This window comes from Ochotona princeps, chromosome 13 (assembly GCF_030435755.1).
Source record: "Ochotona princeps isolate mOchPri1 chromosome 13, mOchPri1.hap1, whole genome shotgun sequence".
NCBI classification, from domain to species: Eukaryota; Metazoa; Chordata; class Mammalia; order Lagomorpha; family Ochotonidae; genus Ochotona; species Ochotona princeps.
Window position 1 is genome coordinate 48,689,089 of NC_080844.1, and position 19,721 is coordinate 48,708,809.

General features: G+C 43.9%; 1 protein-coding gene and 1 non-coding gene across 6 annotated transcripts in view; both read right to left on the reverse strand.

The window, feature by feature from the left end:
- The window catches only part of STN1 (STN1 subunit of CST complex), a 36,802-nt gene extending 29,531 nt beyond the window's left edge, over nucleotides 1-7,271 (reverse strand). For 2 of the 5 annotated variants that reach the window (XM_058671445.1, XM_058671443.1), the window contains exons 1-3: nucleotides 7,071-7,262; nucleotides 6,510-6,703; nucleotides 745-840 (exon numbers count right to left, since the gene is read on the reverse strand). In XM_058671445.1, coding sequence (XP_058527428.1) covers nucleotides 745-840; nucleotides 6,510-6,693 — 280 coding nt within the window. In that variant the 5' untranslated portion in view covers nucleotides 6,694-6,703; nucleotides 7,071-7,262. Of the gene's footprint in view, nucleotides 1-744; nucleotides 841-6,509; nucleotides 6,704-7,070 lie in introns of all 5 variants that reach the window. The other 3 variants (XM_058671444.1, XM_058671447.1, XM_058671446.1) reach the window with 3 other exon arrangements.
- Nucleotides 7,272-19,282: 12,011 nt separating this feature from the next.
- LOC118759456 (U6 spliceosomal RNA) lies at nucleotides 19,283-19,389 on the reverse strand. Its single transcript, XR_004996192.1, has one exon. It is a non-coding gene; the product is annotated as a U6 spliceosomal RNA (small nuclear RNA).
- Between the last annotated feature and the right edge of the window lie 332 nt (nucleotides 19,390-19,721).

The following is a 19,721-nucleotide window of genomic DNA, read 5'->3' on the forward strand; positions in this document are numbered from 1 at the left end:
ATGCCTGAGCCACCGATGAAAGGTGCCTGGTCGCAAAGTTCAACTGCCTTCTCTATTTCTTGAAGTACAACAGAGTATAAATCCAATGTAAGTCACAAAAAGTGACAATGTCAAGTATAGCCAAAGTTTGAAATCCATTGTTGAAACTTCCCATAAAGTTTCTAGCTTGGCCTCTTAACCTCAGAAAGTCTTGGAGTTACACAAGGCCATGTATTAACATGCTTAAATCAAACTCCACAAGTAAATCAAAACCTGTTACATTAATATCCTAGCAATTCTCTGGTGAGCAAAACACAGAAACCCTTCAACTAGCTTTCATCATAATGAGGGAGGAACATCTTCTGATATTTACCCTGCACAGGTTTCTGTCTTCTTACAGTCCACTTCAACATTAATCTGGCCTCTTTTCAAAGATATCACCCTAAACAAATAGTGCTACCCTGTGCTATTTTTAGCTGTGCCCTCGGGTATCAACTGCCTGACACGCTAATCAGCCAGCCTAGATGTCGGCTCTTATCTTTCACCTTCTGACTCCCCAGTACCTGTCGCTTCATGTTCCAACCCCATGCCCAACTCCACACCCAGGCCCATGTGCAACTCCGTGTGGGGCTCCCACAGGGGCAAAGTGCACAGGCCCTGTGCAGACCCTCAACTACTCTGAAAGGGAGAGGCTGCTTAAAATTCAACCTTCAGCTGAGTGGGGACCTTCAGCATACATTCAAACTCAGACACAACTGTTCTTACCTCCATAACTGTAGAAGCTATCTTTTTCTCTCTTTTCAATGACAGTTCCCAAGATATCTACTTGTTTTATTGGATGTCCATTGTAGAAAAAAACACCTAAAATTTAAAACAAGACAGCAAAGTCACTCATATTATATATAGTCATATTTTCTGCTTCATTAAATGTTAACTGTTTATATGTGGTGGGTAAAGGTAAAAAATAAGTGGTCTGTTTTTTGCTTAGATTCCTGCACCAAGAAATCTACATGGCTTTCTCACAAGGGTCATAATTAGAAAGCTCAGCTGGGGCTAGCATTGTGGTCTAACAAGTAAAGCCGCCACCTACAATGCTGGCATCCCACATGGACGCTGGTTTGTGTCCCAGCTGCTCATTTCCAGTCCAACTCCCTGTTAGTGCCCTGGGCAAAGCAGTGAAGGATGGCCAGAGGGAGACTTGGAAGAAACTCCTGGCTTTTGCAACTCCAGGTTGTGGCAGCCATCTGGGGAACGAACCAAGAGATGGAAGACCTCTTTTCCTTCCCATCTTTACAACTCTTTCAACTTAAAAAAAAAAAAATCTTAAAAAACAAAGTTTTGTCGTAAAAAAGTTTGCAAGGGGTCAACTGGCATCCCCTATCAGACAGAGTACCAGTTTGAGTTCCAGCTCCTCTGCTTCTGTTCCAGCTCCCTGCTATTAACATGTCTGGGAAGACAGTGGGAGATGATCCAGATCCCAATGGAGTTCCCAGCTCCTGGTTCAGCCTAACCCAATTCTGACTGCTATGACCACACAAAGTAGCGAGGACTTTAGCCACTAAGCTACTGCGCCAGGTCCACATTTTTTTCTTAAAAGCAGGACATACTTAGGTTACAAAATACTCTCCAAGGTCAAGAGATCGCAACTCAAAATCTTCTCTTTCAAAACTGTTGGGGGGTACTTAGAAAAATAATTAAAAACAGAATGTATGTTTATTGTGAGGCACAAAAAACCCCATTTGAAATCCATGCAGTTTTTCATCATGCACATTTTCCAACTTTTTGAAAACCTCTCATGTACTAAAAACCTGGACTATAACTGCTGGCAGGCAAGTTCTTGCCAGCTCAGAAACCAGAGAGAGAAAATCACCTGACACTTACACACTTTTCCCTAACCTGGGGACAGGACAGAGGTAGAGGGACTCCTGAGGGTGGCCAGTCCCTCACCCCACACAGTGGTCTCAGGGATACCTGGCTTTTCCCCCACAAAGGCTATACATTTTACTTTTTGTTTTCAGTTTTTATTTTTCATGATACAATTCCACAGGCTCAGGGACTTCCCCTTCCTCCCTCCCCAAACTCCTCCTCTCCCTCATTAACTTCCCCTATATTATTACAATAGTGTAGATCCTTCAAACAGAGTCACAAGTCCATCACGCTGCTACTTAAGTGTATCATGACACTGTAGGTATAGACAATGGTAGAACGTCCAGCATCCTATTGTCAAGATATATTTAACAGTTTCACCAGGAGTCCATCTCACATTTTACTTTCCAAAACAGGTGATGAACTGTTAAATGATGTCTTTTCTACATAAACACATGATTCACAAGCGAAGAATGTTTATGTCAGGTACCTAGCCACTCTCCATTGCTGGACTCTGCTCTCCTATCCCAAGCCTAGTCTCAACTTTGTTTTCTATCGCTCCAGAGGCCTGTGGCCTGAACCCTCACACCTCTCAGGACCCCAGAGTGGCTTCTGTTGATGGTTCTCCTTTCCTCCAACAGACAGAGGGTCTGGGAATGAATCACTCTTACTCCACCAGTGAGGTTATCAGGAGCCATGCAACCAGCAGGAATGAAAGGTGGCAACTTTAGTCAAAAGCAGGACCTTTTCCCCTGGGACAGCAATGTATCCAAAGACTTGGAGGATGGGAAACTGTCTCCAGAGCCATCATGATGGCCCCAAGCAGAACATCCCAACATCACAGTCCAGAAGCCTGGGTCAGTGTCACCCCTAAAGGTCAGGACAAACATGAATTTTTTTTCCCAAAATATTCTCAATCCAAATTCAAGTGAATCTGCAAATGAAGAACTTATAGATAAGGACAGCCAACTGGTCATTGTTCCTATCTCACTGTGTCCATCAGAATAAGTACTGTACATTTTAAATCACAGACTCAGCATCATTTGCTCATCCTTAATGTTCGATATGATAGAGATGTTTAAAATAAAGACTTTCAATATGTTATAGGATGTCATTCTTACAAATTCAATTTTTACTAATGAAAAACAAAACAAACAAAAAATCAAATCTACACCACTACTTTGGAACCAGCCTTGTGGTGTAGCTTGTAAAGCCACTGCCTGAGACAATGGCATCCCATAAGTGCACTGGCTGGAGTCTCAGTTCCTCCGACTGAGCTCTCTGTTAATGGTCTGGAGAAGCAGCAGAAGATGGCACAAGTGCTTATGCCCCTGCCATCCAGATGGAAGACCTGGAAGAAGTTCCTGACTCTTGGCTCTGGCCTGGACATGGCAGCCATCTAGGCAGTGATGGAAGACCTGCAGATGGAAGACCTATCTTTCTCTCTCTCTGTAACTCTTCCACATGATCACATAAATAGATAAATCATAAAAACAAACAAAAATAACCCACCACTAGTATAATAAATCTTCACGTGGGACGTGGGAGAAAAAAAAATAAATCTTCACGATATTTTTATTAGTTTAACTACAAATTAAGTCAGAGCAGTTGAATTCTGACAGTACCTACCCAGATATCTCAAATCTAACATAACAGGTATGGTATCCCATAAGACGACCCTCACTACAGACCCCAGCCTCCTGACCACTTGTACTTCTGGCCAATTTTAGGGGCTCCCACAACACCCTCAGGCCTGATAATTTTCTAGACCCACACACAGAAGTTAGGAAGATGGCACACTTATTATTTGATAATAAAATGCATGAATTAGGACCAGCTAAGTGATTAGACAGCACACAGCAAGGCGTAGAGGGGTCCAAATAGGCAGCTTCCACATCCTCAGGACATATTTGTGTCTGATGACCAATAGAGGAGCTCCTCCAAGCCTCAGCACCCAGAGTTTTATTGGGGTTTCATAATGAAGGCATGATTAATTAAATCACTAGCCATATGACTGTGCTCCATCTGATGCCCTCCCAAGGGACTGGGCTGACAGGACCTGGCTCAAAACCCCAACCCTCTAATCATAAACTTGGTCTCTTGAGTACAAACAACTCCTATTCTGAAACTCTCGAGGGCCCAGCATAAGACACCCGATTAATACAAACTCAGGTGCAGCCCAAAAGGCCACCTAGACATCCCAAAGATGTGGAGGTTATCTCCTGAGACCCAAGATGAAGGGTGCCTAGTCTTTATTATATAACATTTTTCACTCAAGTTTGGTCGGGTTTTAGTATTAAGTTTTGTTATTTTTTCAACCTTTTTTATTCTGATGAACAATTTTTGTAACTTAAACATTTATAAATTTTACATGATCAAACGTTCTCTTTGGGGACCGGCATGATGGCTCAATTGGCACTTCCACCTCCAAGTGCCAGCACCCCATATGGGTGCCAATTCATGGCCCAGCTGCTCCACTTCCCATCCACTTTTCCTGCCTGTGGGACAGCAGTAGAAGACAGCCCAAAGCCTGGGATCCTGCACCTAAACAGGAGACCTGGAAGAACTTCCTGGCTCCTGGCTTTGGATGGACTCAGCTCCAGCCGTTGTGGTCATTTGCAAAGTGAACCAGGAGCAGAAGATCTTTCTCTGTCCCTCCTCTTTGTAAATCTGCCTTTCCAATGAAAATATAAATAAATCTTTTTAAAAAAGTTTTTTCTTCATGCTAAACCAAATCCAACAACAAACCATAAAGCTAGACAACAACCATTTCCTACCTCTCTGAATCCTCACAGCCAAGATTGCCCTATAAAATTATGGTTGGTGTCTGCCTGAGTCACGAGGCTTCATTTTAAAAGATACATCTGAAGCATTCTCATCAGTGACAAAGCAAAGATCACCAGCTTTCATTGGTTTGTTTTTCATCCATCATAAAACCCTTCGCCCACAGGAAGCCCAAAGCCTCTGCCATGTCCCTAAATGCTTGCTTGCACATCCACAGATTTTTAAGCAAAGCTGGCATTTGGTGTGAATTAATGTCTTCCTGAGGAGATGAGCTGTGAAGAATTCCAGATTGTTCTGGAAAACAGAAAGGATGAAATTGGCTGCCTTCCAAGGGGAGAAAAATCAGACCATTTTCAACAATAATTAGGAAATAAAGGTGTGGTGAAAAAATCTGTACAAAAGGCTTCAGTGTAAGGTCATCCAAACACATCTGTGCACATAACAGGAAACACACCAAGGCTCATCTCACGAAAACTCTGCACCCTGGAGATTCTCAGCAGCTTCTCTCCCATGCTGCTCTCCAGAAGGTCCTGGACTAGAAGGCTTCACTTAACAAGACGACATGTTTAAAGAATGTCTCACACAGCACAGCAAACCTGGACATGATTCACCATGACAAGGCCAATTATTCAAATCTAGCCCAAACTATATTTGTTGTAATTTGGGGTATTATGAGCCATTTTTGGTTTTTTGGATTTTTTGTTTGTTTTTTTAACTTCACATGAATGCTTTGTGGTTTCAATTACTTCTTCCTCCCACCCAGCCCTAAGAGGCAGGAAGAGGGTGCTTTTAGGCCCTGGTTCCCTTGCTTATATGCTCTCATGACAGGTGAAGCCAGAGGCTGGGAAGTTAACCCAGTTCTGCATGGATGGCAGGTACTCTAATTACTTGAATCACCACAGATGCCTCCCAGGGTCAGGATGAGTAACAAGCTAGAAGCAGGGGCTAGTGTTGTGGTGTGGCGGGTGGGGCTGCCACCTACAGTACCAGCATTCCATACAGGTTGGAGTCTCAACTGCTTCACTTCCAATCCAGCTTCCTGCTAATGCACATGGGAAAGCAGAAGATGGTCCAAGTGCTTGGGTCCTTGTACCCACAAGGGAGACCCAGAGGAAGCTCCTGGCTTCCAGTTAGCCTAGTCCTGGCTGCTACCGTCATTTGGGGAGTGAACTAGCAGATGGAGGATCTCTCTTTCTATCATACCCTCTCCCTGTAGCTCTGCCTTTCAAATGAATAAAATAAGATTTTTTTTAAAAAAAAGGGAAGAAACTGTAATCAGAGCTGAAGCTCTATAAAGAACCCAAGTACTGGAGCATAAGACTTGGTAATAACAGCTGGTCTAAATGGCAATCCTAACTGCTATTTCTTGAAGGTTCACTCCACACTACCCACCGCAATGACAAGGTGCTGCAATTACAAAGGTGAATAAGACATAATATCCTTCCCCCCAGAGAGTTGTTATTATTCTCACAACAAAACCACAGCGCCCCTCACCCCCCACCTCCACCAATCAGGCTGGGTTAACCTCCATGTTAGTAAAGAAACCTAAGCTTTGCAGAAGGTGAGTCACTTGCCCAGGTCAAATAAGGGACACAGTTAGGCCTACCAGTGCCAGGCCTCTTAACCCAAGGGGCAGGCCCAAAGATAAAAGGAGCAGTTGTAAATTCCAAAGACCCACATACATGTGAAAATGTTCCTCTGCACAAAGACCCTAAGTATCTATTTTTTCAAAATGGCATAAGGGTCCAACTAGATTATATCCAAAGTCTGCGACAGAAAAGGCTCTGGGAGAAGACCCTCAACTACAGCTGTCCCCAGCTTTGTGCCAGGGAGAGGTCTTGTACCTCAGCCAAGCCACCCCGCACTGTTCAGCCACATACCTGGCACCTGCTGGGATTCCTTCATGTCCAGGATATCCCTGACGTAGAGTCTGGCAAAGGCCAAAAACACAGGATCCAATCCCCACATGAGGGCAGGGGTCTCCTCTTCAACCGGGCTGGATTCAGACTGCATCGGGGCTGGGGCTGTTGGCATCCTGGCACCCTCGACAGGATCTATATCCATGGGGCAAGATCTAGATGAGAGACACAAATATAAAAGCAAGGTGACTAACATGTGAGAAAACTGTCTTGGCTAGATGCTGTTCATAGAAGCGCATCCTTAACATCCGGGTGGAAGATGGGGTCAATCCCAGGGAGCCCTGGACCACTCAGACTCCACGCCTGGGGAAGGCGTTCCTTGTGGCAGGAACCCTGAGTTCCCTCACGGCTCTCCCATATTTCTCCCCCCGCCCCTCAAAAATACTAATTCAAGCCAGCTGAACGCCATCTTTTCTCATTGGAGATAGTGTGCATACAATGCACTCTGATCCCACTTTAATGGGAAGGGTCCAAACAGGAAGGAAGCCCTCCTGACCACGCATGTCTTGGGGGCCTTCGCACCTTCCGTTTTTGGAGGCAGCAGAGAAAAATTTTTAAAAAGAAGCTACAATGGACCTGAGCTGTTCCCTCGGCACTAGCACTCACGCCAAGGCCCGTGGCTACCCCAGCACGAAAGCCCCGCCTTTCCGGCGCGCTCCCGGCAGCGGTCGCCTCTGGGATTCCGGCGCGGCCCCACACCGCCTCCTTCTCGAAGCCGGCGGCGCCTTTCCTTCCTACAGCCGGGCCTTTGTGAAGGTCCCGCCCACCCGTCGCAACCGCGTCTCACGGCGTTCCCCTCCAGGCGGCGGCGGGGCGGGGCTTGCGCGGTGGACTACAGACACACTCAGCGCTCAGGCCACGCCCCCGCCCAGCCCGGAGCTCTGGCTCCCCAGCCTCGGCTCAGGCTCGGGTCTCGCCTCAGAGCACACCCGGAAATTACCTCAGGCTAAACTCCGCGCTGCCTGGGTCTCTTCCAGATCTCCCAGAGGATGGAGCGAGATCTTTGTTTTCGTATTTAGTTCTTCACAAAGTAAAGAAACAATAGCAAAAGACAGCCCTGAAAGCAGGAGTAGTGGTGGCATACGTTAAATGCTGTCGTCTGAGGACCCACAGTTGCGCTCATGTTGGAGATAGTATCGGTATCTAAATTGGAGACCTTGAATGAAGCTGAGGAGGTGATCTGCAGGAAGCTAGCCCTGGGAGGTCCTCATAATGCATGTGTGTCCTTCATTACTTGGGCCACCATGTAGAATGCTGTACACATTGAAAAGCGTGGGTAAGTCGTGGCGCCTTATCCGCAGCAGTCCTGATGTAAGGCGAGAGAGGGTAGCTATGTTCCACTCCCACAGGTGGAGAAAGCACTTCGTGAGGTTACAGGAGATGTGGCAGGAGTTCTCAATTCACTGGGCTCTGCTGTGGCAGGGCACTAGTCCCCCCAGCAGGCCATTTCCAGGGAAGGCAGGTGGTGACCACAAATATCATTACTAAACTATTTATCAGAGAAGGGGCTTAAAGCAACTAGAATGGAAAATGTGTGTCATTAGAGCCGAGGCATTTAATTACTTCCCTGGCCAGTGAACAAGCTGAAAAACAAGAGTCCTAGGTCAGGTTCAACATCACCCAGTTCTATTGCAATGAAGCATTGTCTGTGGAGGGAAGACACTTCTCTAACAGGAAGGAGGTTCTGCTCCAGGATATAGCCCAGCAGCACTGCAGTTTCTGGCTGACCTGTTGGGTGGGGAGAGACAGGTTGGGTGACATTTTCCTGACTGCGCAGATCAGCTCCCCGGTGGAACTCAAGAAAGAAAAACTACAGTTGGGTGTGCTCAGAGCCTGAACTGACTGCAAAAGGCTCCCACGAGAGGAACCTTGGGGACTCCAGCCTCTTGCTAGCCTTGAGGGAATCCCCACCTTACCCCATGTAAGCAGGACAAAATGTCTTTGTCATCATCTTAGGTAGAGAAAGGAGGACTGGGGAGTGGGAGAGTTGGGTGTGTGTGTGAGGGAGTGTGGAGTAAGTCTTCTGATCCTAGCCCTGAACTTCAAGGAATAGTTTGCAGGTGATACCTAAAGTGAGATGTGAACAGGATTTCTGGACTACAGAAGCTTTTCAGGGAGTGTCAAGGCTCCGCTTCGCCTTGGTCTTCTTCAGTGTAGTCTCCAGGCTCCCGAAGCCACTGCATGGGCTTGTGGGAAGGCACTTCTGAAACCTACAGCGCTCTGGGTCTCCTACATGAGTGGCAGGGACCCTGGTACTTGAACCATCACCTACTGCCTCTTGGGGTGCACATTAGTAGGAAGCTGGACCCAAAGCAGAGGAGCGAAGTCTTGTCAGGCAGTCCTATATTGGATGCAGGGGTCCCAAGCAGCAGCCCACCACTTTGCCGAATGCCTGTCCATGCATTAGATTTACTGTTCAAAGTTGATTGACAAAAACTCACTTCTATTTTTTCTTTTTTCTTTTTTTTGTTTTTATTGATTACATTGCATTATGTGACACAGTTTTATAGGTACTGGGATTCCCCCCCCACCCCTCCCCAAACCCTCCTCCCATGGTGGATTCCTCCACCTTGTTGCATTACTACAGTTCAAATTCAGTTGAGATTCTTTCATTGCAAGCATATACCAAGCATAAAGTCCAGCATCTTATTGTCCAGATAAGTTCAACAGTTTCTTGGGGAGACCAGCTCTGGTCTGAAGGTAGAGCTGGCAGAGTATCATCCCGATCAATTAAAAGCCCCAACATTACACCAGTAACAATTTATAACGTTATGGAATTAGTTGACATGGTATTAAGTAACCAGTATGTTAAAAGAGAAAAAAAAAAGAATGCAAGTTCTGAACCACATCCTGTGACTTCTACATTGACATTTCAATTATTACTTTATATACAGTCGGGTTCTATACACCTTAAAATGGCTATAGATTATTATTCAGCTATCTCATGTCTATTTTAATTTTAGTATTTAGCACTTTATAGTGTTGAAGCATAATTTTGCTGAACCTGGCTGTTTTTCGGGTAGTCTAACTCTATAACTCTAACAAGACATATGTCAACAGTTTAGGTGAACAGTTTTAGGAGGGGTGTGCAGAGAAATCTTCAATACCCCAGTGAGGAGTAACTAATCTTTTTGTCCCACCCAGTAAGTTATAAGTGCATCCCTGCTGACCGTTTGCTGTCTGTTTCTAAGCTTTTCTTGTTGTAAAAACTTACTTCTTGAGTAAACTCCCAGGCTCCCTTGAGTCTATTTCACAACTAGAACTCAAGCATGGTTTATAAAGACTTAAACCAACACCAACACAATGCCAGTTCAAGGTCATATTGCTAGGGTGACCTAGGTCTCTTAAAGTGCTTGCCTGAGGAAATTCTATCTTACCATAAGAATTTATGGTTTGATTTAGCCAACACCTGAAAATAGGGCCCCCTAGCTCCCAGTATGTGCCCCAGGATAGGAACCCCACTTCCAGGCCTGGCGCCGTGGCCTAGTGTCTAAAGTCCTTGCCTTGCACATGCCAGGATCCCATATGGGCACCGGTTCTAATCCTGGTGGCCCCACTTGCCATCTAGCTCCCTTCCTGTAGCCTGGGAAAGCAGTCCAGGATGGCCCAAAGCCTTGGAACCCTGCACATGTGTGGGAGACCTGGAAGGGTCTTCCTTGCTTCAGATTGGTGCAACATTAGCTGTTGTGGTCACTTGGGGTGAATCATCTGATGGAAGCTCTTCCTCTCTGTCTCTCCTCCTCTCTGAATATCTGCCTTTCCAATAAAAATAAAATAAATATAAAAAAATGAAACCCACTTCCATAATGAGCATCAGTTAGCAAACCCAGATGGGCTTCAAAGGGACCAACCTCTTTCCCATTTTTTGTAGCTTTCCATTTCCCTAATTCTGCTCAAGCCACTGCCATTCTTCTCCCTCTCATCCCTTATTTTCTCTATAAAAGTCTCAGTTACCTCTATGAATCTCAGTGGAAAAACTTTCTTAGAGTCAGCAGCTGTGGCGTAAAGTCTGTTTTCATGAATGTCTGGCTGTGTTTATCTCTGACATAAGGAAAACAACCAGACATTCTTGTTGTGTTACCGGATCATACTGGGGCACGCCTTCACTTCCCCAGCAGGGCTACAGATCTCTCTGGTAGCTGTGGGATATGGAAGAGCACTAATTATTGCAATGAAGCAAAACAGTGATGTGTGAAATAAACAGCAAAGTAAGAGTTTACCATGATTAAATACAGAATGTGTGACCTAGGTAATAACTGTTTGAGTGGAGGTAAATGGAGGGGCTTCAGTAACATAATGAATGTCACTAATGAAATATGGTCAGTACTCAATACACAAAGCCAATATTAGTGTTCATGCAGAGATGGGATTTTCATTGGGGTTTGAAGCTAGGGACATGTCAGAAAGAGATCTTCCATGCACGGATTCACTTCCTAAATGTAGGCAACAGTCAGGGCTTGGCCAGAATGAAGCCAGGAGCCTGGGACTCCATCCAGGTCTCCCATGTGGGTGGTAGGAATCCAGATCTTTGGGGCATCACCTTCTGTCTCCAAGCAAATGCATTAGCACAATCTGGATTGCAAATACAACTAAAATGTGAACCAGGTGCTCTGATAATGATATGTGGGCATCTGAAGTGATGTGTTTAATTGCTCCACTGAAAGTCTGTGTCATTACATATACTTTTTTAAATATTTATTTTATTTTTATTGTAAAGTCAGATATACAGAGAGGAGGAGAGACAGAGAGGAAGATCTTCCATCTGAAGAGTCACACCCCAAGTGAGCACAACGGCTGGAGCTGAGCCAATCCGGAGCCAAGAGCCAGGAGCTTCCTCCAGGTCTCCCACGTGGGTGCAGGGTCCCAAGGTTTTGGGCCGTCCTTGATTGCTTTCCCAGGCCACAAGCAGGGAGCTGGATGGGAAGTGGGGCCACCAGGATCACATATATTTTTAAATTACTTGCCAGATCCTGTTTTAGGCACCATGTATAAGACAAATGGAGTTCCAACTTTCATGAAGTTTCCATTCGGTTATGAAAAATAAATAAAATAAGTACAGATTATTCTTGGTATATTGAAGGGAATAACTATATTATGTCTGCTTGCATATAGATCTTTACATAGATTTACTATGATCAAATAAGATGAAGTGGCATTCAGGCTGAGACCTGAAGGATAAACAGGAGTCAGCCATGCAACGAGCTAAGGAAGCTTCCAGGCAGCAGTTACAGCTAGGGGAATTGTCTGGAGGTAGGAAAGAACTCCCGGTTCAAGGACAGGAAAGAGAGAGATTGGGTTGGGAGAGCTGCTGCATATGCAGTTGGAGCACCTGGCAGAAGGCACATGCAAAGGACCTTGTAGGCCACGATAGATTGGGATTTTGTTCTTAGTGTCACTGTCCTAAAGAGGAATACAACACTCTGATAGAGTGGGAGCAAAGCAGCAGGAGGACCAAAAGTGTGCATCTGTGTATGTGTTGGGGGTGGGGAAAGCAAAGCAACATAGTAGCCTGGCTAAAGAGGATTCTTTGGAAGCCAGCTGAAGACTGAGGGTTTAGCTAGATTCTGAAAGACTTCAATTGGCATCTCCTTTTATTCCTTGAAAGCAATTGGGCCTGGCGGCGTGGCCTAGCAGCTGAGGTCCTCGCCTTGAACGTGCCCGGGATCCCATATGGGCACCGGTTCTAATCACGGCAGCTCCACTTCCCATCCAGCTCCCTGCTTGTGGCCTGGGAAAGCAATCAAGGACAGCCCAAAGCTTTGGTATCCTGCCCCTGTGTGGGAGACCCGGAAGAGGTTCCTGGCTCCTGGCTCTGGATCAGCATAGCACTAGCCGTTGTGCTCACTTGGGGAGTGGGTCATCGGATGGAAGATCTTCCTCTCTGTCTTCCCTCCTCTCTGTACATATGACTTTGTAATAAAAAATAAATAAACCTTAAAAAAAAGAAAGCAAGTGAGTATTGTTGATAATTGATCACAGGAATGACTTGATGAATTAAAAGCTATAGTAATCCCTATGACATACCACATCAAATATACTATGGTAGGGAGCACAAAAATATGTACAAAATATTCTCTATGCAATTTATCAAATCTATCCTAAAAACTGTGTCTTAGGAATATTCACCAGTGGATGGTGAAAAAATGAGAATAAGAAAATATTGATGGGCCTGGTGGCGTGGCCTAGCAGCTAAAGTCCTTGCCTTGAACGCCCCGGGATCCCATATGGGCGCCGGTTCTAATCCCAGCAGCTCCACTTCCCATCCAGCTCCCTGCTTGTGGCCTGGGAGAGCAGTTGAGGACGGCCCAAGGCTTTGGGACCCTGCACCCGTGTGGGAGACCCTGAAGAGGTTCCAGGTTCCTGGCTTCGGATTGGCGCGCACCGGCCCGTTGCGGCTCACTTGGGGAGTGAATCATCGGACGGAAGATCTTCCTCTCTGTCTCTCCTCCTCTCTGTATATCTGACTTTGTAATAAAATAAATAAATCTTTAAAAAAAAAAGAAAATATTGATGACCCTGTTGCAGTATATATCACTTAAATAGTTGTCATTCTGCCTCCTCAGCAACCTAACTCAACTCTCTGTGATGGCACCCTCTCTTTGGCTTCCCCTTGACAAAAAAAATGTCATACCAATTGCATTCTTTAAGTGTAACTCAATTTTTAATTTTTAATTAATCGCTTTAAAAATATATTTTTTTTATTGGAAAGGCAGATTTACAGAGAGGGGAGATAGAGCAAAAGATCTTTCATTGCTGGTCACTCCCCAAAAGGCCACAATAGCTGGAGCTGAACCAATATGCAGCCAGGAGCTTTTTTCTGGTCTTCCACGTGGGTATAGGAGAGGCTTTGGGCCATTCTCTGTTGCTTTCCCAGTCATAAGCAAGGAACTGGATGGGAAGTGGAGCAGCTGGGACACAAACTGGTACCCAAATGGGATCCCACCACTGTTAAGGGGAGGATTTGCCAATTGAGCCATAATACCAGCCCAACATGTCATTCACTTTAAAGAAAACAGCCTTTCTGAATACCTCTACCACTTTACTGCCCTCTGGCTTCCTCCCTTGTTCTCCGTTTAAAGCTAAGCTAGCTCTGAGTCCTAAGCATTCCCACCTATGCTTTTCTAACATACATACGTGTCTAATTCCAGCCACCATAGTCTTCAGCCAGTCTCACTCCAGCCCACAACTCTACTGAAACTTCTCCCCCCATGGTTAGTAATTACATTCACGTTTTCAAATGCAATGGGTATTTTACCTTCCTTATATTTTTTGTTATTTTCTTGCTCCTTCTGATTTCCTAGGATTCAATACTGATTAGGTCCTATTTTTTTCTCTCCTCCATTTTGGCTTTCTAAAATCATTTTTTTTGTCTCCTAAGCCCTTATCTGAATTTGTGACTAAACTCCCCAGGATACCTTAAATTAAACCTCTTCCTCCACAGTTCTGTCCTTCTCTTCCCTGGCAGCCTAAAGGTCATTACCAACCATCAATTATCTAAGTCAGAATAGTGGAGGGTTTCAAGGACACCTCCCTCTCTGTCACTATGACACACATTGAGTCATGAAGACTTAGTAATTCTGCTTTCTAAATGTGTTCTTAGCTTAGTCTCACCCCTTGTTTTAAGTGTTCGATACTAATTGTCTGGATTGCTGACCCTGTCTTCTAACTAGTGCTCTGCTTCCAGCCTGACCTTCCTCCGGTTTAACATCTACACTGTCAGGATGATCCTTGTGAAATTCAGATTAGGGCCTTTGGCCTGGGGGGCAGGCAATATGTCTAGGTCAGAGTAGTAGTGTCAGAGTCCTGGTTCAGTTCCTGATTCCAGCTTCCTCCGTTGCAGACTCTCTGTGGCAGCAGGGGGAATGGTTGAAATATGTGACTCCTGCCATTTATGTTGGAGATCTGTGTTGTGTTCTTGGCTCCTGGCATTAGGAGCATTGGGGCGTGAACTAACAGCTGGGAACCCTCTCTATCTCTACATCCGGAACAGATAAAATAAATAAAAATTCTAATGTGAATCAGATAATATTGCTCTCTTATCTATTCAATAGTATTATATAATCAATAAAGTAACATTCAGATTTCTTATCATTTCATACCAGGTTTCTTTCTCTGGCTTGACCACAGCCTACTTTTCTTGGCTCATCTCCTCAGATTCCCTCAAATCCTGCCTATATATCAGACCAGTATCTACCAACACTCTTCTGAGGACTACTGAAGACAATGATGAAAGTCTGACCAGGTAAGTTTGAATTAAAGTCCAATAAGTGGATTTAAACATAGAAATGCATATCGAGAATTTCTGAGAAAGGAATGAGGTACATAACATTTGAGCCCCAAATTCTAATAACATCCTACAGAATTCAGTTTGAGAAATGCTACTGGAGATTTTTGGAACAATTTATAGTTCCTAAAATATGTAATCTCTTTTGCCACTCTCTTTTTGCCTATAATGCTGTTCACTTATCAATTAATTTAAAAAAATCCACTTCTGTATACATTTTGGACACACACAAGAAAGTGCTGTAGCTGGATATACAGCTCTGAGTGAGCCAAAGAACTAAATGCACAATTACCATCTAGAGGGACAGAAGCTTGTGGTTTGAAAGCTAGGGGACTTGGAGTTGTCAGGAGACAGTAACCTTGCCCTCTCCTTCTGCACCTGGGTTATTTCTAAGATAGATATCTGTTTCACTTTATACGTTTTGAGCTTAGCTGTTAAGTGAAAATATTCACTTCATTATCACATCTTCCTGACATGTTAAACCTAACTTATCTTTTTCCATCTATTTGCTTTCAATATATTTGTGTTTTTGAATTCAAGGTCCTTTGTAGAGAGCATATAGATAGCTTTTGCTTTTTATCCTGTCTGATGACATCTGCATTTTAAAATGATTTATTTGAGAGACAGAGTTTCCATCCATTGGTTCACTCCCCAAATGTCCATAACAGTTGCAGGTAAGCTGGGTCTCAAACTAGAATCAGGAACTCAATCTTGGTCTCCCACATGGAACCCAAGTAGTTGAGACATCACCTCCAAAAGTACACATTAGCTGGAAGCTGGAATCAGGAATAGAATCAGGACTTAACCCAAGCAGTCTGATATGAAACACAGGCATCCAACCAGTGTCTTAACCTTCTACCAAACAGTGGTCCCATTTCTGCATTCTGAAAGCTATTTATTTGAGAGGAAGAAAAAGATAAAGTAGATAAAAAAAAATAGAGAGATCTCATATGTTGACTCATCCCAAGTGTCCATCACAGAATCCAGGTCTCCTATATGGATAGCCAGTGCTCAGTCATTTTGAACCATCACTGCTGCTTCCCAGAATCTGCATTAGCAAGAAGCTGGAGTCTGAAACAGAATATTAAACTCAAGGGTGGGTATCCTTTATCCAGCATCTTAACTGCTAATCCAAATGCCCATGATAATCTGTATTTTGAGTGGAGTATATAGATCATTAACATTTAATGTAATTATTGAAATGTTAGATTTACATTTGGTATCTTCTGTTTGCTTTCTATGTGTTAACTGTCTTTGATTCTTTTGTCTTTCCTTAACTGCTGTTTTTGTGCTCAATATTTTTATAATAACATTTAAATTACTCTACTAATTTTGAAAAAGATAAACTTTTTGAGGCTCATATTTAAGGTCTATATCATACATCTTAATTTACTGCAATTTATTTCATAATAATAATTTCTAAAAAACATGGAAATTGCTCAACCTTTATTTTTCTCTCCTTTTCATGCTTTATTGCTACATAAATATATATTATGTCCATATAAGTTATAAACCCAACAGTACAATTTATAATTATTGTTTTATACAATCCCATACCTTTGAAAGAAGACAAGAAATGAGAAGATAAAAATACCATTAATTCTCCTATAAAATCCTGTGAATTGTTACTATTTCTGCTCTTCATTCCTCCCTGTGGGCATAAACAGTCCAAAAGGAAATCTTTTATAGTGACTGAGGTGCTGCTAATACAACCTTGCTTCACTCAACAGAACATCTACGTCAAACAAGCAGCCAGCAGCAAGAGGAAAGAGAGCTGCCCCAAGCCAGAAGGCCCTGGGCTCTCATTGTTCTTCCCTGAAATTTAGTCATTTTGTCCAGCATAACTGCTTTTGCTATGACAGTGTACCTCTGTTCTATTCTCAGAGTGCTTAAGTGGTTGTGTCTGTCAATTTTGTCTAGATTTAGTGTTACACTTTGGGAAGACTGATATTATTTAGCTGTGATTGCAAGTCCCCAGTGGTAGGGCTTTATAGTTAACAGTGAGTTCACTGAATCAAGGAGAATGAAGTGGCTCAAAAATAAAGAGTGAAAGACTGTAGGCTAGAACACGGATTTGGGGAAACAGTTACTCCCAGCCCATTCTGCCTCCTGGAGATTGAAAGTGATTACTCTGTGAGCAGAAGGTGTGGTGTGAACCAGGGTGCAATTCAGCTGGAGCATGTCCTGGAGTGGAAAATGACTGTGAGACCTAGCTGAGGGAGACATAATCTCTATGTGCTTTTATAGCTGACTCATGTAACTCCTCCTTTGTGTCCAGAGGATCTGATTTGATTGAAGGTAAAGACTAGAATGATCTTTGCAGAGATGAAGAGAACAGGAACTAGCAGATTGAATTCATCTTGGAGAGCAAGGAATGACTTTGTCAATAGGAAAGCATGCTCCAATAACCTGGCATAAGTGCAGGAGACATTTTAACATTACATTTTCACAGCAATGTTAAAATCCTGACCTCTGGGATCAGCACTATGGTTCAACTCACTAATTCTTGGTCTGCAAGTGCTGACATCCCATGTGGGTGCCAGTTCTTGTCCCGGCTGCCCCACTTCCCATACTTATGGACCTGGGAAAGCAGCAGAGGATGGTCCAAAGCCTTGGGACCCTGCAACCACTTGGAAGACCCAGAAGAGGCTCCTGGCTTCAGACTGGCTCAGCTTCTGTAGTTGTGGCCATTTGGGGAATGAACCAGTGGATGAAAGATCTTTCTTGCTGTCTTTCTGTCAATCTGCCTTTTCCATAAAAATGAATAAATCTTTAAAGAAAAATTCCATCCCCTGAAGCAAACTGAGCCATGGTTGCCAGGGGCTGGACAGAGGGAGAAACATCTTATTTAATGAGTCCAGACTCTGTTTTACAAAATGAGAGGATTCTAGAAATGGATAATAGTCATGATTGCATAGCAAGGTAAATATACTTAGTACCTTGGAATTGTATGCTTACAATGATTTAAAGGGAAATTTTCTTGGGTATTTTACTAAAACTTTTAAATTTGTAAAAAGATTTTTAAAATTTAAGTCTGTCTTAGGACAATACTAGGTGTGGTTTGTGGAGCTTAAGGCATGTAAACTTATGTGACAGTCGCCTGTGTTCTATATTTTGCCCCATCATTTAAGCCATAAATCCACACTGTGTCCTGTTCAGGTTGGTTACGAGTAGTTCATGAGAAAGGTACAGCTTGTTTTTTCAGTTGGACTCATACTCCTAAGGAAGTGAGTAGAAAGAGGCAAACCTTGGTTCTTTATCTCAAAGATACCTATCTGTACCCTCACTATTTTTGAGAAAGTCCCAAGACTGGCTGACTCTGAAGGATAGGCATCCTTTCAGGGACCAAGGTGGCAGCATGGCTACTTCCCTAGTGGTCACCAGCTTCCAGGGAGTACCCCAGCCAGAAAATGCCTGCATCTGAGTCTTACATTTGTTTGGTCATAAAGATGCTGCAGAGATTGTAAGACATTTGGAACTGGCTAAAGATCATGTTTAGGAGAAATTGAATTCATAATCATAAATAGGTCAGGATGAAAGGATTAATAAAATGGTCCCCCCAACACATGCCCCAAAATGTAGCTTTTCTTTTTAGGTAGGAACTTTATAAAAATTTATAATTTTGATCAAATAAAATGTATATCATTTAAGTGTCGCCGCCCTGCAGTGACACTAAAATGACGAGGATTCTCAAGGGCCTGGAAAAAACAGGAACTGCCACTGCAGCCGGCACACACACACCGAATGAACACACACATAAACGAACGAAAAGCCGAACCAAAAAGCAGGCAAACGAAAAGAGAGAGGGCGAACCAAAAGAGTTTATTACCGAAAACGGGCTGCTTATATACAGTCCTCCACCAATCACTTGTCCCCGTGGGTCCACTGGGCGCTATCTGATAGGGCAGCAATCGCAAGGGAGGGCATTAGCCTATCTCTGCGACTTCCTGTTTTCTTACTGGTGGGACAAATCCCGCCTCAGCCAGCCACCATCTTGTGGCTCCTCATACGCGTGGGGTCTGACGCTCCCCACATTTAAGAAATAATTGAAGGGTCTGACTTGGTAGCCTCATGATTAAAGTCCTCGTCTTCCATGTGCCTGGATCCTATATGGGTGCTGATTCGTGTCCCAGCTGCTCCACTTCCCTTCTAGCTCCCTGCTTGTAAAAAGCAGTAGAGGATGGCCCAAGGCCTTGGGTCCCTGCACCCATGTGGGAGACCTAGGGGAGGCTCCTAGTTCCTGGCTTTGGATGGGCTCAGCTCCAGTCTTTGCAGTCACTTGGAGAGTGAACCAGTGGATGGAAGATATTCTTTCTGTCTTTCTCTGTAAATATGACTTTCCAATAAAAATAAAATTTAAAAAAAAAGTAACTGAAAATTATAAATGTATCATTCAATTTTTTCAACAACAATCACGGTTTATTGTTGGTCAGATTCAAGAGCGCAGAACAAAAATATGGAACGCTTTGTGAGTTTGCGTGCCATCCTCGCATAGGGACTATGCTAATCTTCTCTGTATTGTTTCAATTTTAATATATGTGCTGCTAAAGCTAGTACTGTGTTATTCAGTTTTTTAAAAAGAATGTATCTAACCTATTTGAGAGACAGAAAGTGCAAGCAATCATTCTCAGGTTCACTCCCCAGATGGCCACCACAGCTTGGGCTGGGCCAGATAGAAAGCAGACGCCGGGTTCCCCATGTGAGTGGCAGGGATCCAATCACCTGAGTTGTCACTTGCTATTCCCCAGGTGTGTCTTAAGCAGGAAGCTAAAACCAAAAGCAGAGCCAAGAGTCAAATTTAGGCACTCTGAAATGGGATGTGGACACTCAAGCAGCATCTGAACCATCAGGCCAAATGCCTGCCTCACCAATTTTCTATTATTGAGTCC